At 40.3% G+C, this 13748-nt stretch overlaps 2 protein-coding genes and 1 long non-coding RNA gene across 3 annotated transcripts; 1 reads left to right on the top strand and 2 right to left on the bottom strand.

Moving 5' to 3' along the window:
• The first annotated feature begins 98 nt into the window (after positions 1-98).
• Positions 99-1301, top strand: LOC119010748. Its single transcript, XR_005072050.1, has 2 exons — positions 99-229; positions 353-1301. It is a non-coding gene; the product is annotated as an uncharacterized LOC119010748 (long non-coding RNA).
• mbd3a (methyl-CpG binding domain protein 3a) lies at positions 1006-9102 on the bottom strand. The gene is made up of 7 exons (XM_037083153.1): positions 8899-9102; positions 6385-6556; positions 4666-4803; positions 4336-4426; positions 4047-4224; positions 1960-2133; positions 1006-1851 (listed from the first exon to the last, which is right to left on the bottom strand). Exons 1-6 carry the CDS (start codon positions 8910-8912, stop codon positions 1965-1967), a joined length of 762 nt encoding a protein of 253 aa, XP_036939048.1. The 5' UTR covers positions 8913-9102; the 3' UTR covers positions 1006-1851; positions 1960-1964.
• A 1509-nt stretch (positions 9103-10611) lies between these two features.
• Positions 10612-13455, bottom strand: LOC119010795 (cytochrome b-c1 complex subunit 10). Its single transcript, XM_037083263.1, has 3 exons — positions 13298-13455; positions 12499-12621; positions 10612-10978 (listed from the first exon to the last, which is right to left on the bottom strand). The coding sequence occupies exons 1-2, from the start codon at positions 13345-13347 to the stop codon at positions 12501-12503; spliced, it is 171 nt and encodes a 56-aa protein (XP_036939158.1). The 5' UTR covers positions 13348-13455; the 3' UTR covers positions 10612-10978; positions 12499-12500.
• Between the last annotated feature and the right edge of the window lie 293 nt (positions 13456-13748).

Raw genomic sequence — 13748 nt, 5'->3', positions numbered from 1 at the left:
GTCACTGCCATTGTGTCTGTCTGTCAGTCTGCAGGGTTTTTATCCCCCCCCCCCCCGCCTTTAATGCATGTTGTTGCATCCTGACTGCATTGGTACATGTTTGTGTGTGTGTGTGTGTGTGTGTGGTTATGGTTGGGTGTGTTCATCATGGCTACCAATGAAGTGTTTTGGGATGGTCCAACAACAGCATCTGAAGGATGCTCATGCAAAAGTGTGTTGTGCTTTCTAGGTAATAAAAAAAAAAAAAACAGAAAAAACAAATGCACATCATTAATAGTTTAATGGAGGAACTGTGGCTTCATGTAAATTAAAGGGTGTGTTCATGTTTTTTTGTTTTGTTTTGTTTTTCCAGTTTCATCATCAAACAATGAGCACATGTCCACTGTGTCCCCTCCATGGGCTTCCTTGCTGAACTGGGGTGAGATGATATTGATGCAAACAGGAGAATTGAACCCCAATTAAATTTAAAATCAAATTACATCGCCTCAGTGGGCTTTACAGTCTGCGGTGTGTGATACACTCCGTCCTCACACAGGGAGGCTGCTTACTGGCTTCGGTTCAACAGGGACGGCAGAATTTGGAAAAGAGAAATCAATACAATAAACATATGGACGTGAGAGTATTTTTTATTCAGATGTGAAAATCATTTAAAGAACAAAAGGGCCTGGAACCTTGATTGAATTTCATGGCCTAAAAAAAAAACACATTTTAATTTAATTACTTAACACATTATGAAAATGAATGTCAACAGGAAGGTGGAAAAAAAAAAAACAGGTTTCTCTTAATTTAAATCACATGCAACACAAAATTGCAATAATCTCTGTTGTTTAAAAAAAAAAAAATACACCTTTAAATCTCAGGCACACCTAGTTTTGACCAATTAAAATCAAAATATTCAAAAAAAATATTGCCTTTTTCCTTTTGGGGAAATCTAGATCCAGGTCCGCCTTCAACAGCCTCTTAAATTTACACATGATAATAAAACAAAACAATGAAGAACACCGATCATAAAAGAGTTGCATTTATTTGACAGTGACACAGTGGTACGGAGACAAATAACGAGACTTGTAATGAGGTACAGTACATCTTGTTCTGAGGTACATCAGCGTTGTTATTGTATTTTCTGGAGGGTATGCACTTTCTCTGTTACTGTCTGAATTCAAATGAAGTTGGCAAAAAATAAAAAATACTAATCGTTTTGTCAATACGAACACCATGACTTGAACTTTTAAATCCATGTAAACTGAGGTTATTATGAGAAACAGCACTATGTTGAAAAAAAAAAAAAAGACAGTTTTAATCCAAAAACAAGCTAAATCTGAATATTCACAGCCACAGGAGCAGCCGTGTCGATGTAAACATACTGCAAACTTCCTATGCTTCCAAACATAAAACACACTACCTACAGTGCCAGAGTAAAATATAAAAGAGCAACAATGTTCTTGTAGAATAGTTAAAAAGAAATACACTTAAAGAGGTTCTCAACATCACACACACACACTTATCAGTCACAGGCATTAGATTTGTGTTTTTAACTTTGAGCTTGAACAGCTGTTAACTAAATGTAACACTGTATTGTATAGAGCACCATCCGTAACTGCCATACATTAGTAGAGGTAAACATGAACTGAAACTCAAAGCACCGTTGCAGGAATAAACTGTCACATATAAAAAGAAAAAAGAAAAAAAACAAAAAAAAAAAACAGTCTTTGTTTAGGTTAATGAAATCTGCAGAGTGTCTGCAGTTATGAACTATTTCAGTTAAAACTGCGTAAAAAATAATCACGGTGCCAGTCATGTGGAAAAAAAAAAAAAAAAAAAGTTTACCAGCAAACTTCATGTCAAACAAGCCTGCGGGAGAGACGAGAGAGAAGGACACGTTACAGGTGAAGTGGAGGACGATCAAAGAGCGGCAATGAATGAACCAAGAGATTCAGCGTCACTGGGAAGTTGTTTTACCTTGGCTATAATTCCTCCTTCTCCACCTGCTCAACCTTCTCTGCTCTGCTGACTTCTTCTTCCTCTCCTCCTTCTCCTTCTCCTTCGGCGGCGTCCTCTATATGAGCCAACATGTCAGCCGTGAGGGCTTCCTCCAGACGCCTCCTCACATTCTGCACGAGGTCCTCCTGCTTCCTGATGGACGCACAAGGAGAAAGTTAAAAAAAAAAAAAAAAAAAGGTTGAATAATAGCAAAGACTTGGATCACGACGGAGAGAATTTAGTTTCATCATCCCCACAATTGGTTACAGCCCCGGCTGCTGGTTGAGAGTCTGCTGTGTGGGCTTGATATTTACACCCTCTATCTGTCTTTGAGGCTGCCAGAGGAGCCGGCTGAGGGAGCTGATTGCAGCAGCAGCCCGATATGGAGCACCTGGGCCTCTGGGGTATAAAAGTCTGATCCTCCTTGCCAGCTTCAGTTTTGTTGAACTATTGTTGTCTACACCTACACCACAGCAACTACATAACTTATCTTGCAGTTTATTATTTAGTTTTCTATGTTTGTTATAATAAAAAAAACTGTATGAACATCTGCGCTCTGCATCCTTTTTCTGTTTTTGTCGTGGCACATGGCCCGGGTTATGACATTTGTCTGTTCTGGGCTACTGTAGAAACACGACTGTCCGCATGAGAAAGGCTCAATTCAAATCATATACATCCCCCTTGGCTCCTACACACTGTCGAAGTGTCCTTGGGCAAGATACTGCTGGGCCGTCCACATGGAAACGCGTTTTTGTGTAAACACGTTTTGGCCGATCGTCCACATGGATCCTGTAAACGCACTTTTTTGAAACCTGGTCTCAGGGTGAAAAAAACTCCACCCTTGCGTTCTTGTGTGGACAGTGAATCCACATACTTCGCTTATTGATGACACCATCGACCTCTGAACCCGCCACATCTCATAACAACAACAACAACAACAACGGACTACATGCTTGTGTTTGTTCTGCAGAGGATACTGAGCTCATCAGGGTTACTAGTGTTGTGCTCGGTTTCTCCGTCTACTGTCTGTTTGTATACAGCGCACAAGCTTTATGCACATGCTCCGGCTCTTCTTCTCTGTTTTTGGTGAATATTAAGCGCCACCTATAGGCCTGGAATATGAACTAAAGTGTGTTGAGTCGTTTCCAATGGATCCATTTGGACGCAATTACTCTTGAAACGATGCTGAGGAAGAAAGGGGGGGGGGGAGAAGATCGTTCTGGTACGTGTGAACCCCAGATCGCTCCTGGTGGTTCCTTCATCGGCGTTTGAGTGAATGTGAACGGTTATCTCTCCTCGTGAGCTTTGCATGGTAGCCTGAATGTGTGTGAACGGCTGATACCGACTAGTGTTGTAAAGCACTTTGAGCGCTCAGTGAGACCAGAAAAAGCATTTTATAAATTCAGTCCGTTTACCAATTACCATAGAATAAGTGTGTTTAAGTGGTATTATTTGTTAAAGAGGAAGTTGCTATTTTCATTCAGTGACAAGAACACTACACTAGCTTTGTGGCTATTTAAGCTTGGTGCTCTTCTCAGGACTATTGGAGAAGAAATGCAAACTCAGAATATTCCTATTTACAATATTAATGAGGTAATAAAACAAACTCATACATATTAATGTTTTCCATGGCTAAATAAACAAGCCGCTCTCACAGAAAAACAAGGTCCCCAGAACACTGCTTGAAGCTAGAAGGGTGGCGGGGTCCGCCACATATTAGCAAAGTAAACTGTGTTGTTCTTCAAGGTCAGTTTATTTACTCAGTCATTAAAATGAAGAGTTTGGGGGTTTTTTTAAGTTTCTTTAGGCGTTAGAAGAAATCGATCTTCATTTACTGGATTTCTTCAGATTAAGATTTCTTCCCTAAAACTACAGAGTGCACCTTTAACTCCATAAACATGTCACACTGTTTCATTTCTGGGTGTATCTGTCACAATAAACTGCACCTTTACAGTTTATTTGATTCACATTTGACACATTGAAAAGAGTTCTGTATCTGCTCAAAAGAACTTGACGATAAAAACAAACATGACGGTCAGGGAGCTCCAGCCGTGTGAACGTTTTACCTGATGTCTTCATCGGTCACTACGAAGGCTTTGCACAGAGGTTGTGCTGTGTTGAGCCAGACTCCGGGGTTTTTCTCCACCGCGGCTGTGAGCTGTCCGGTGACAGGAGCGGGGCTGGTGTGCAGCGCGCTGGCGATGGCAGAAAGCAGCGTTTTATCTGAACTCGCAGGTCCGACACCTACGCAGAGGACAACAAGGGGGCAAAAGTCAAGCTTCTTGAAAAGAAAAAAAAAAAAAAAAAAACAGCTTTGAATCATATAAAGTTGTGATATCTTTTGGCAAATCTCACCCTGTAAGCCTTTAGGCAGATCCATCGTTTTCACCAGCTCCTCCGCGATATCAAAGGCATTTAACCCGCTCAACTTCCTCTCCCAGAACAGCTGCAGGTTGAAGCAAACCAAAACCAGAATTACCACCTTGTTTGCCGTACAGAAAACCAGCCAAGTTGAACAGTCAATCAATCAGTCTTTATTTGACTGCCACCAATTCACAATAAAAGTCTCGTGACACTTTCCACATTGAGCAGGACTGAACCACACTGCTTGTTCAGCGACACGGCGATGTTAGCGTTTCCTGAGAAAATGTGAAGCGCTGAAACGTGTTCGTCCCTCTGACTTACTTGTTTGGGTTGGTCCACAGCCTTCTGCGGGTCCGTCTTCACCTTGTTGTTGGGATGATTTGTTACCTTTGTCACTGGTTGTTTGAAGATGGACGCCGTCTGTCGAACTGGTAGTGTCGTGTTTAAATCAGGCTTGGCCTTCAAGGGAGACAACGACGGGAATTAACGGGGAAATATTCTGATCTCCAGTTTGGATAAAACCTTTTAGAGTATGACTTGTGAGAAGTTACTGTACACGTCTAAAAAGGGTTGTACGACAGGTTTACTGTGAGAGTGAAAGGACGATGTGAACATTACAATAAACTGGATTATTATCATGATTCAAGAATAGTTTGAAGGAGGAAGTCTCTCCCTGAGATGAACAGCAGAGATAAAAGACTGTAATGATGTCAGTTTTATAAGGCACTAAATATCACAGCGCTGCCATCAGTCAATCATAAACCAGCGTCTGTGGGAGAGATTTACCAACAGAGAACAAAGCCGTTTCAGGAAACTCTTCAGCAGCTTCAGGGTTTCAAGCCCCGATCTAGAGATGAAGGTGCGACTAAAAAGGTCTTTGACAGTAACCGTGTACATCATGTTCGTGAGTTATCATATAATATACATGTTTACATCTTTATCAAGCCTTGGGTCAAGTCACAGTCTGGGAACAATTTGGGTTCAACCCGACTGAGAGAGGGGAACCGACTGACCCGAACGAGCCGGCATGTCCACTTTGTTTAAAAAAATGGTGGCAACCAAAAAGTGTCAAAACCCAAATTCCCCTTTTCTGAAATGAATGATTGTCTAAACTCCTGTGCCAAATTCATCTAAGTTCAATTTTGGCTACCAGAGCCAGAAAGTCCATTTTATTCATTGTTTTGTTAATGTGCTTTTGTTGTATTTATGTTTAATTTTTCCAAGATATTTCAATATATTTTTCACATTCCAATTCCAAACGTCAGAATATTAAGATAAACGTGTCATTGCTCTTTCAAAAGGGTGTACTTGTATCATTACGCTATTATATTACCATATTACATCACTGGAGGTCTCAAAATGACAATAATATCGTTCACCACAATTATTTTGGGACTATTATATCATCCAACAAAAGCAGTCATTGCCACAGGCCTCCACTACAGACAACTATTAAAAGTTTAGCATGAATCATAGTAATTCATGACGGGCTGATTACAGACACATCTACTGTTGCCCGGGCATCTATCAGCTGCAGCTTTATGGCAGTGTGGCAAAGAACGCCTCAAGTCTCGTGACACATCAAAGAGCGTTAGCCAAAGGCACGCGGGAGACTCTGAAACAAGGAGGAAGACCTTCGCACGCTCTGATGAGGACAGAACTGAGCTTTTAGGTCGTAGTAATTACGCTGTACATGATGTGTATGTGTCCTAGAGTCTGTAAATCAGCCCAGAACTTAATCAATCGTGATTTTAGGGCAGGATGTCATGAAAACTGACATGTCAGAATTGAGAAAAACTGCAGTATCAAGATGTAGATACTGTAGCTGAGACATACATATTCAAATAAAGTCAAGGCTGTAATAATCACCAAAATGTCCCTCCACGTACCACTTTAAAATATCTGTTTTGTTGGTCAGAAACTTGGACAAACAGATTGTTCTACTCATTCAGGAGGACACAATGAACACTTGTGTTGGGGTTTTCCCTTCTGGTAGCCCTGCGGAGTCACAAATGCCTCATAAATACCAAACAGACTCACCCTGATTTGATGGTTGATGTCATAATGATGCTTGTGCCTGCTGCGCTGCACTTTGGTCATGAGCGAGTGTCCTGCGATGGCCTGGCTGGGATTCACATTTGTGTGAAGGCTGCTGCCCAGACTGCGGACTATCTGAGGCTTGTTGAAGATACGCTTTACAGGTAATGTAACACTGGAAAGAAAAAAAAAAGGACAGGAAACAGATCATCATCACACGATGGACCGCTTTAATATTCAAGCAATTATGGCTTTGGACCTCTTCACAGGCTGTGGTGGATTTCAGAGGCCACCTGATGGATCCAAGTTCACCTATTATAATCAACTTTGCGCTTGTGTTTCTGTCAAGACGCTTACAAACATTTGTACAATTCTTTCCCTCCTGTTAATAGAGTTTAAAGGCCCAGTTTGTCCTGTTCTTGATCAGCATTCAACCCTGTTGCTTCCACCGGTTTCCGTCTGAAGAGACAGATCTTCACTGACTGACACAACATTTTCACACGGTTTTAACTTGTTTTTATGTGGCGGACCCTGCCACCTTTCTGAGAGCAGCTTTCCTCTTTAGTTACAGAACAAATTTATGTTTCTGAGTTTGTATTGTTTCCTCATTTATACTGTAAATATCAAAATTATAAGTTTGGATTTCATCTCCAAAACTACATACTGCCCCTTTAAAGTGCATATATCATTAGATATCTGAGGACTTTACTCAAAGAATTTACTCAAGTACAAGTCAAGTATGATTTCTGGGAACAACACAGCTCACTGAGATACTTGACAATGTTTTCATGGTCATTCATTCATTTATTTGTTCACTCCTTGTTGGCCGGTTTGTTTTGTTCAAGATCCTTCGATCAGGGTTTCTGCATATTTGAACACATCAAATTTAAGACTTTTTAAGACCATTTTGAACTAAATTTAAGACCTACACAAAGTATGAAAAGTAAGGAAAAGTGTGGTCCCAGAATTACATTAAAAAATAACCAACTTTTTTACATCCAAATCTGTTGCCAAAATGTTTAGCAACGGTGTTCAAAATCCAAAGCACCTCCGCTTTCATCGTCGGAGCTGAGATGAAGCTGGTTTCAATGTCGCTTGAATGCCTGACGGCAGAGGCAGCGCAGGGTTCGGGTCGAGCAGAACTGGATGAACTTGGACTGGGAACTGGTGACAAGTGTGCCTTCGCTGGAGACTTTTACATGCCAACTGGTGTTTTTCCCGATTTTGTGTGTGACACCAGCGCTTTCACACCAAGTGTGCCCAAGTTGAGGGTCCTCTTGCAGAGCATACGCTGAGCTTCAGATTCATTATTAGTTATGGCTTTTAACCAACTTAATTCTGGTTGTTCGAGCCAACACTTGTTCAATTTACACTTTCCCATAGTTGTAGCAGATTCCTCTATCGAAGTCTTTCCAGAACTGGTGAAGTGTCCGGAACTAACTGTGAATCTCACCAACACATTTCCCCAAAACACAACAACAAAAGGGGGACGACGGAAGCGGTAAATTAATGCATTATGTCATTTAAGACCTGTATGCAAAATATGGACTTTTTAAAGCCTAAAATTGAGGCCCAAATTTCAGCCTTCATAAGACTTTTTAAGATCTGGCAAAGTCTGGTATTTTTAAATGACTCTCTTGAAATGCAAACACATTCATAAATATAATGTAGACAGAGTATAAATCAACCAAGTGGGCCTCTCTCCTTCTGTGAAATTGCCTGTTTGGGGCTCTTTTTATTCTTTTTAAGAGCCATTGCTGCTTCTTTTGGGGTCGTTTCCTCTCACATGACCTGGCAACAATGCTCAATAATAAAAAGGTGCTCTAGCAGGACAGGTGTGATGACAGTCATGAGATGTCGATGCTGCCCATTCACACACGCCCACATCATCGCTCCCTGGACGGTGTCGTCAGCTAAAGTAAGTGAAAGTAGGGATGGTTGTTGTCGAGGTTTTGTAGGAGGAGCAGCAGCAGCAGCTTTGTGACACAAACGCCTCGCTGTCTTTTCACGCGCACCAACGTGCGGAGAGTAATTAAGCGAGCGCTAATTTGAGGCTCATGCTGGCGGATAAATGAGCGTTAAGAGACAACATCTTCTTCATGTCGGGGTTTTTAACAACATTACTGCTTCCCAGTGGAGATGTTTCCACCGTGTGTTCAGTGCTGCTGTGACTGTAAACCTCGGCCCGACGCACCGCAAGTCAAGCGTGTGTAAACAATGAAACTTAGCTAGCTAATCAAGCTAGCAGCGCTCGTTTTACGTCAACGCCGCGGCAGCCGGCGTCTTTATCGCCGTGGTTTAAAGCTGCGCGTCTCCTCACGCAGCCTACTTAAAACTATCCGAAGTCTACGTGTAGCTAACGTGACGGAAAGTTGGGACATCCACGACCTGTTCATTAGCTAAGCGCTGCTCTCAGATGCAAAACAGTCGCATGCATGCGTGCATTTCCTGCAAGGAAACTTTCATTTTTTTTTTTTTTCCAACTCCCTCGACTCACTGTACGTTTAAAAGTCCCACCTTTTTCTCTCCATGGTCCCGGTCGGGTTGATTTGCTTGCTCTCGGCGGTGGCTGACGGGGGGATAAGAAGCCAGCTAGCTGCCTGTTAATGCTGTCATAATAATTCTCCGAGTCTGGCTTGTTATCGATCCCCGCTGTCTGTCGGCTGACTCCCGTCAGGACCTCCGCCGCTGCAGACCGCTCCGCCGGCCCGTCACCACGACGCCATGAGCGAAGCACATCCGCCACACTCGCGTTAACTAGTCCGAAAACCCAATGACGTGGTCTTGCGGGTCGAACCCCGCGCAGTCACGCGCTGGAAAATAGCTGAACTCGTGTAGTAATAAGTGGTTCGAGAAAAAAATAAGGTGAGTTAAAGTAAAGATGCCATGTTAAATGACGTCATGGAAGTCCATTTGTGCCAGTTTAAAACAAACGAACAAACAATGATGTGAAAACTAGCTTAATGAAAAATAAAATCCATAAATTATAATTCTGAGACAAAAATCAACATTCATCTAATTTATATATGTAATTAATTTACAATTCTCACTTTCTATCTCAATAATCTTGTAATTTCGACTCTTCATCCGATAATTATGACTTTTATCTCATATTTTAGACTTTATATCTCTTAACTATGACTTTCTATACCATAATTTAGATTTATATAACCAAATTAATTATTTTTTTATCTCATGATTTCAGTTTTATGTCTCATTACTAAGACATTATTCTCTTACATTTGACTTTTTATGTCATAATTATGTCTATCACAGGGGATTTGTCTTTTTTTTTATATCATGCCTACATTTTCATAATCTTTTGGACCTCCCATATGAAAAGAAAAGTAATTGAGTCTTAAAGTCTAAAAGTATGTGATAGTAAAAGTAAATCATAGCCTACATATATTCACATGTTCATATATATACTGTACACTGTGGATCAACCGATCATTGGATGTGATAGTCAGCATTTTACTGATTATTTTAATCTATGTTTTCTTTATTTATTGCAAATAAAATAAATGAAAACTGCAATGTTTTGGCTGTGATACAATCGGTAACTAATGAAGTAACTAGTGACTGAAATTAACAAATAAATGTATTAGAATAAAAAGTACAATATTTGTCTCAAATACAGTGGAGTGGAAGTACAAAGTAGCAGAAAACAGAAATACTCCAGTAAAGTAAAAGCACCTCAAAATTGTCCTTTAGTAAGTTTTCTTACATTCCTTAACTGCACTTCAAACGTCAGTGCATTCTTAACCAACGAAATAATTTAATCAAAATGAGTACTTTTACTTGTTATACATCGTACATGTTGCTGATTATATCTCTGCACTTTTTATAATTGTACTCCTGGACTTTATCTGGTTTAAGTTGTCCCTTTAACATTATTGTACACAACAATTACCTCTACAGCAGCACTATGTGTGTGATTTATAATAAATGTTTAAACTCCACAGCAGCATTCACCTACTCCTGAGGAAGTACAAGACTTCTACACACTTAAAAACAGATATATAATCATAGAAAAGCAGCATCGCTACATAAAAATAAAGTGCAGAATAGAAACAAGGATCTCAGTCTCACGTTTGGCTGCTCATTTAATACATGTGTGTGTCTGATGCTTATAAGTGTTTGTTTATATCACTCAAATATAAAACAGCCCATAACAGGAGGACAGGATTTAAATCATTGCGAGTGAAATAACTGCACACAAACACAACAATGGGACAAATCTCACATACTTTACTTGTTCCCCAAACAACATAACACCACAGATTTATCCATTTGTGATTCAGGATTGATCCACAGTACATACGACACTATAGATTCAAATAAATATCTGACCCCAAACTGAGACGGAAAAGAAAAGAAAAGTCTGTTTATCATCTGTTTTCCATTCACTTTTGCCATCTCCAGTTTGGATTTGAGAGGATGATGATGGTGGTGAACAGTTCAGTGTTGACTTGGGCTGCAGGATGAAGATGACACCTTACAGTGACCTGGCATGGAACTGGGCTGGAGTACACGGTACCAGCGGCAGCGGTTCTTGTTCAGTGTTGAAGTCCTGGTGTTAATAAACAGCAGCGACCTGATGGGGAAAATAAAGCCATTAAGGTTGTGGAGCAGAAACAGTTCTGTTGTGACGAACAAATCACAGCTGGAGGAAAGTCAACAAGTTCAGTCGATAAGAGCGGTTTGAGAATGAGCCTTTCATTTCAAAGCATTTATTCATGAGTGACTGTTTTCATTTTCAAAAACAGTCACTTGTATCCTGATCCAACACTGTTCACAAACACTATCACGCTTAAGTTTCCGTGCCAAATAACTACGCTGCAGAGTAGTCGAAGGTTTTTAAGGCGTCCCAGTCTCATTAGAAGCTGCAACATATGGTCTTAAAATAGGCCACTGTCCTGGATTCAGGTCTCCTGACACCTGAACTACCTGGCATACTGTCTCTGAACCACTTACTCTTTCATCAGTCCCGGCTGTGTGCCATCACCACCGTCAGGTTTCATCAATGAAATGGTGTTAGCCAGGTGATGAAATTTACCTTTTATTTTAGCAGAGGAAACACTTTGTTGAACAATTCTTGTGTCAGACAATAGTTATCGATCTAGTTTAATATGCTTATCCCAGATCAGGATGTCTCATGTGGAGATGAAGTGTATCACTCGATTAATTATAATTAAATCTTTCAGATTTTTTACATTTAGGTTCATTACTGTGCAACATGTGCTTTAACTGTGAAGATTTGCTCTGAAAATTAACATTTTCAGTTGTCTTCTACACAAACAAATCAATCCCTGTGCCTGAGGTGATCTCCACTGTCTCAGTTATTTCAGAATCAAATACACATGTTAAATGAAATAAACAAATATGATTAAGATGTGGGTTTAATAGTTTTTTGTACAACAATGTAGTTGCAGATGGAGACAAAAGCTGATCTGAAGCTGTGGCTACACAGACAATGCTGTACTTGATAACAGTATTCATTTATGAAACAAGGTCAAACCTCTACCCAGTACTGCCTCTGGACTCTGGATGTCCCCGATTCCATTATTAAGGCGGCATGTATGTGAACGCTGCTCTTTGATTTTATATTACAACAGTTCTCTGGCAGTGAGGCCACATTATGTGAAAACACTCAATGTGAGGAGTGGGTGTGAATGGTAAGAATGATCACCTTATCACAATCACACAGTAACCTTCACTGCTGCAGGTAGACTGTGGTGTGCATTTAAAAGTCATGTTCCAACTAAATTTGCCACAGTTGGAACAAAAGCATAATCTATATATCACATGAGTATTAGAGCAAGCAGCATTTTGATTAACTGTCTTTTTCTGTCTTGATTAATAGAAACAAATTGCTCAAGCACATCTTGAATAAAGACAATATCACAACATATAAAAGATATGTGTGGACAGATGTAGAAGCCAGTCTACAGCTAATTAATGTGTAAATGAACAGACAAATTCTACATATGTGCAGCAGCCAGCAGCCTCTGGTTCTTGTACACAGAGTGTGCAGGAATAATGATGGGAATTCTGTGACAGAAACAACAAGTAATGTGATGATGCAGCAACTGTTTTCATTCTTCAAGCGCTTACTTCTACTCGTCCTTCTTGAATTTGCCGTTGACGTAGGGCACATAGTCCAAAAACAATCGCCAGTCTGTGAAGTGGACCAGAGCTACACCTCCAACTGAGCCCCACACAGCCAAAGTTGGGACCCTGTGAAGCAGAAAGCATTGTCGAGATTTATTCTTCAATTTATTAAAGTGTATACACCATTAACAACAACAACAGCAATCAGACATCATTTCAAAATCAGAATTGTAATTCTCATTTTAAGACCTGAATATTAGTGGATGGAAACACAAATACTGATTCTATCAGAGGTTAAGTTATTATTGTTGTGAGTATTCTGTAGCTGGAAAATGACCAGTTGGCTCATCACAAGGCGTATGTCTGCAAGTACAGTCATTTTGACGTTATCACCGACTCTTACAGACAGAATGATTATTGGAATAATTATCTCTCTGACTGATCTATAACGAAAACGACAGCTGTAGTCCTTCAAGATACACCAGTCAGCTAGCTAGCTAGCAGCTAGCAGCTCGAATTAAACGTATTCACACTGTGAAATGAATGTATGAAATACGCATTTTAGCTACGTGATCAGGGCGAAATACAACAGCCATTGAGGAAAATGCGATACTTTCTTCAAATTTGCCATTTTTCAGCATATGTTTAGCTGCCAGGTAGCTGAAGACAACACGTTCCCACAGCAATGACCTCGGCTAGGCTAACAGCTAATGTTAGCTAAGGACACACCGAGATTCTGTTAGCCAAACTTTGATTTCCCTTCTGCCTCCTCACGATTGTACGACATAAAAAGACATCTTACCATGATTTGGCAATGGCTATATACTTCTGACCGATTATTTTGCTGAGCATTGTTACTGTATTAAGTCCTCCAAACAGAGGACGCGCCGCTTTAAAGACTAAGTAGGACTTCCGGTTTTGGTTTTCTAACTTCGCGCAGGGCGTCAAGGTACTTCCGGTTATCATAAAAAAAAGGTCCAACCTCTTCTTCTTCGAAAATAATCCGGTATGCTGTGCACAGGTGTAATACTGCCCTCTACCGTCACCACGGAGTCACAACAACTTTTACCCCCCAGGTTCTTCAAGGAGAAAATGATGATGTCAACGATGATTTTAAAAATAAAAGCTCCCAAGAATTAATTAAAGATGTCAGTTAATTATGCCTTAGTTATAAATCAGTGTATATTACATTGTTCTAACTCTGACTGATTCACACACAGCTTTAGTGAAACACTTATTGTACCTTGTAACTG

The sequence above is a fragment of the Acanthopagrus latus genome, chromosome 21, assembly GCF_904848185.1.
Source record: "Acanthopagrus latus isolate v.2019 chromosome 21, fAcaLat1.1, whole genome shotgun sequence".
Classification (NCBI taxonomy): Eukaryota; Metazoa; Chordata; class Actinopteri; order Spariformes; family Sparidae; genus Acanthopagrus; species Acanthopagrus latus.
Note: the sequence above shows the minus strand (reverse complement) of the source record. Positions and strands in the feature narration are given on the sequence as shown.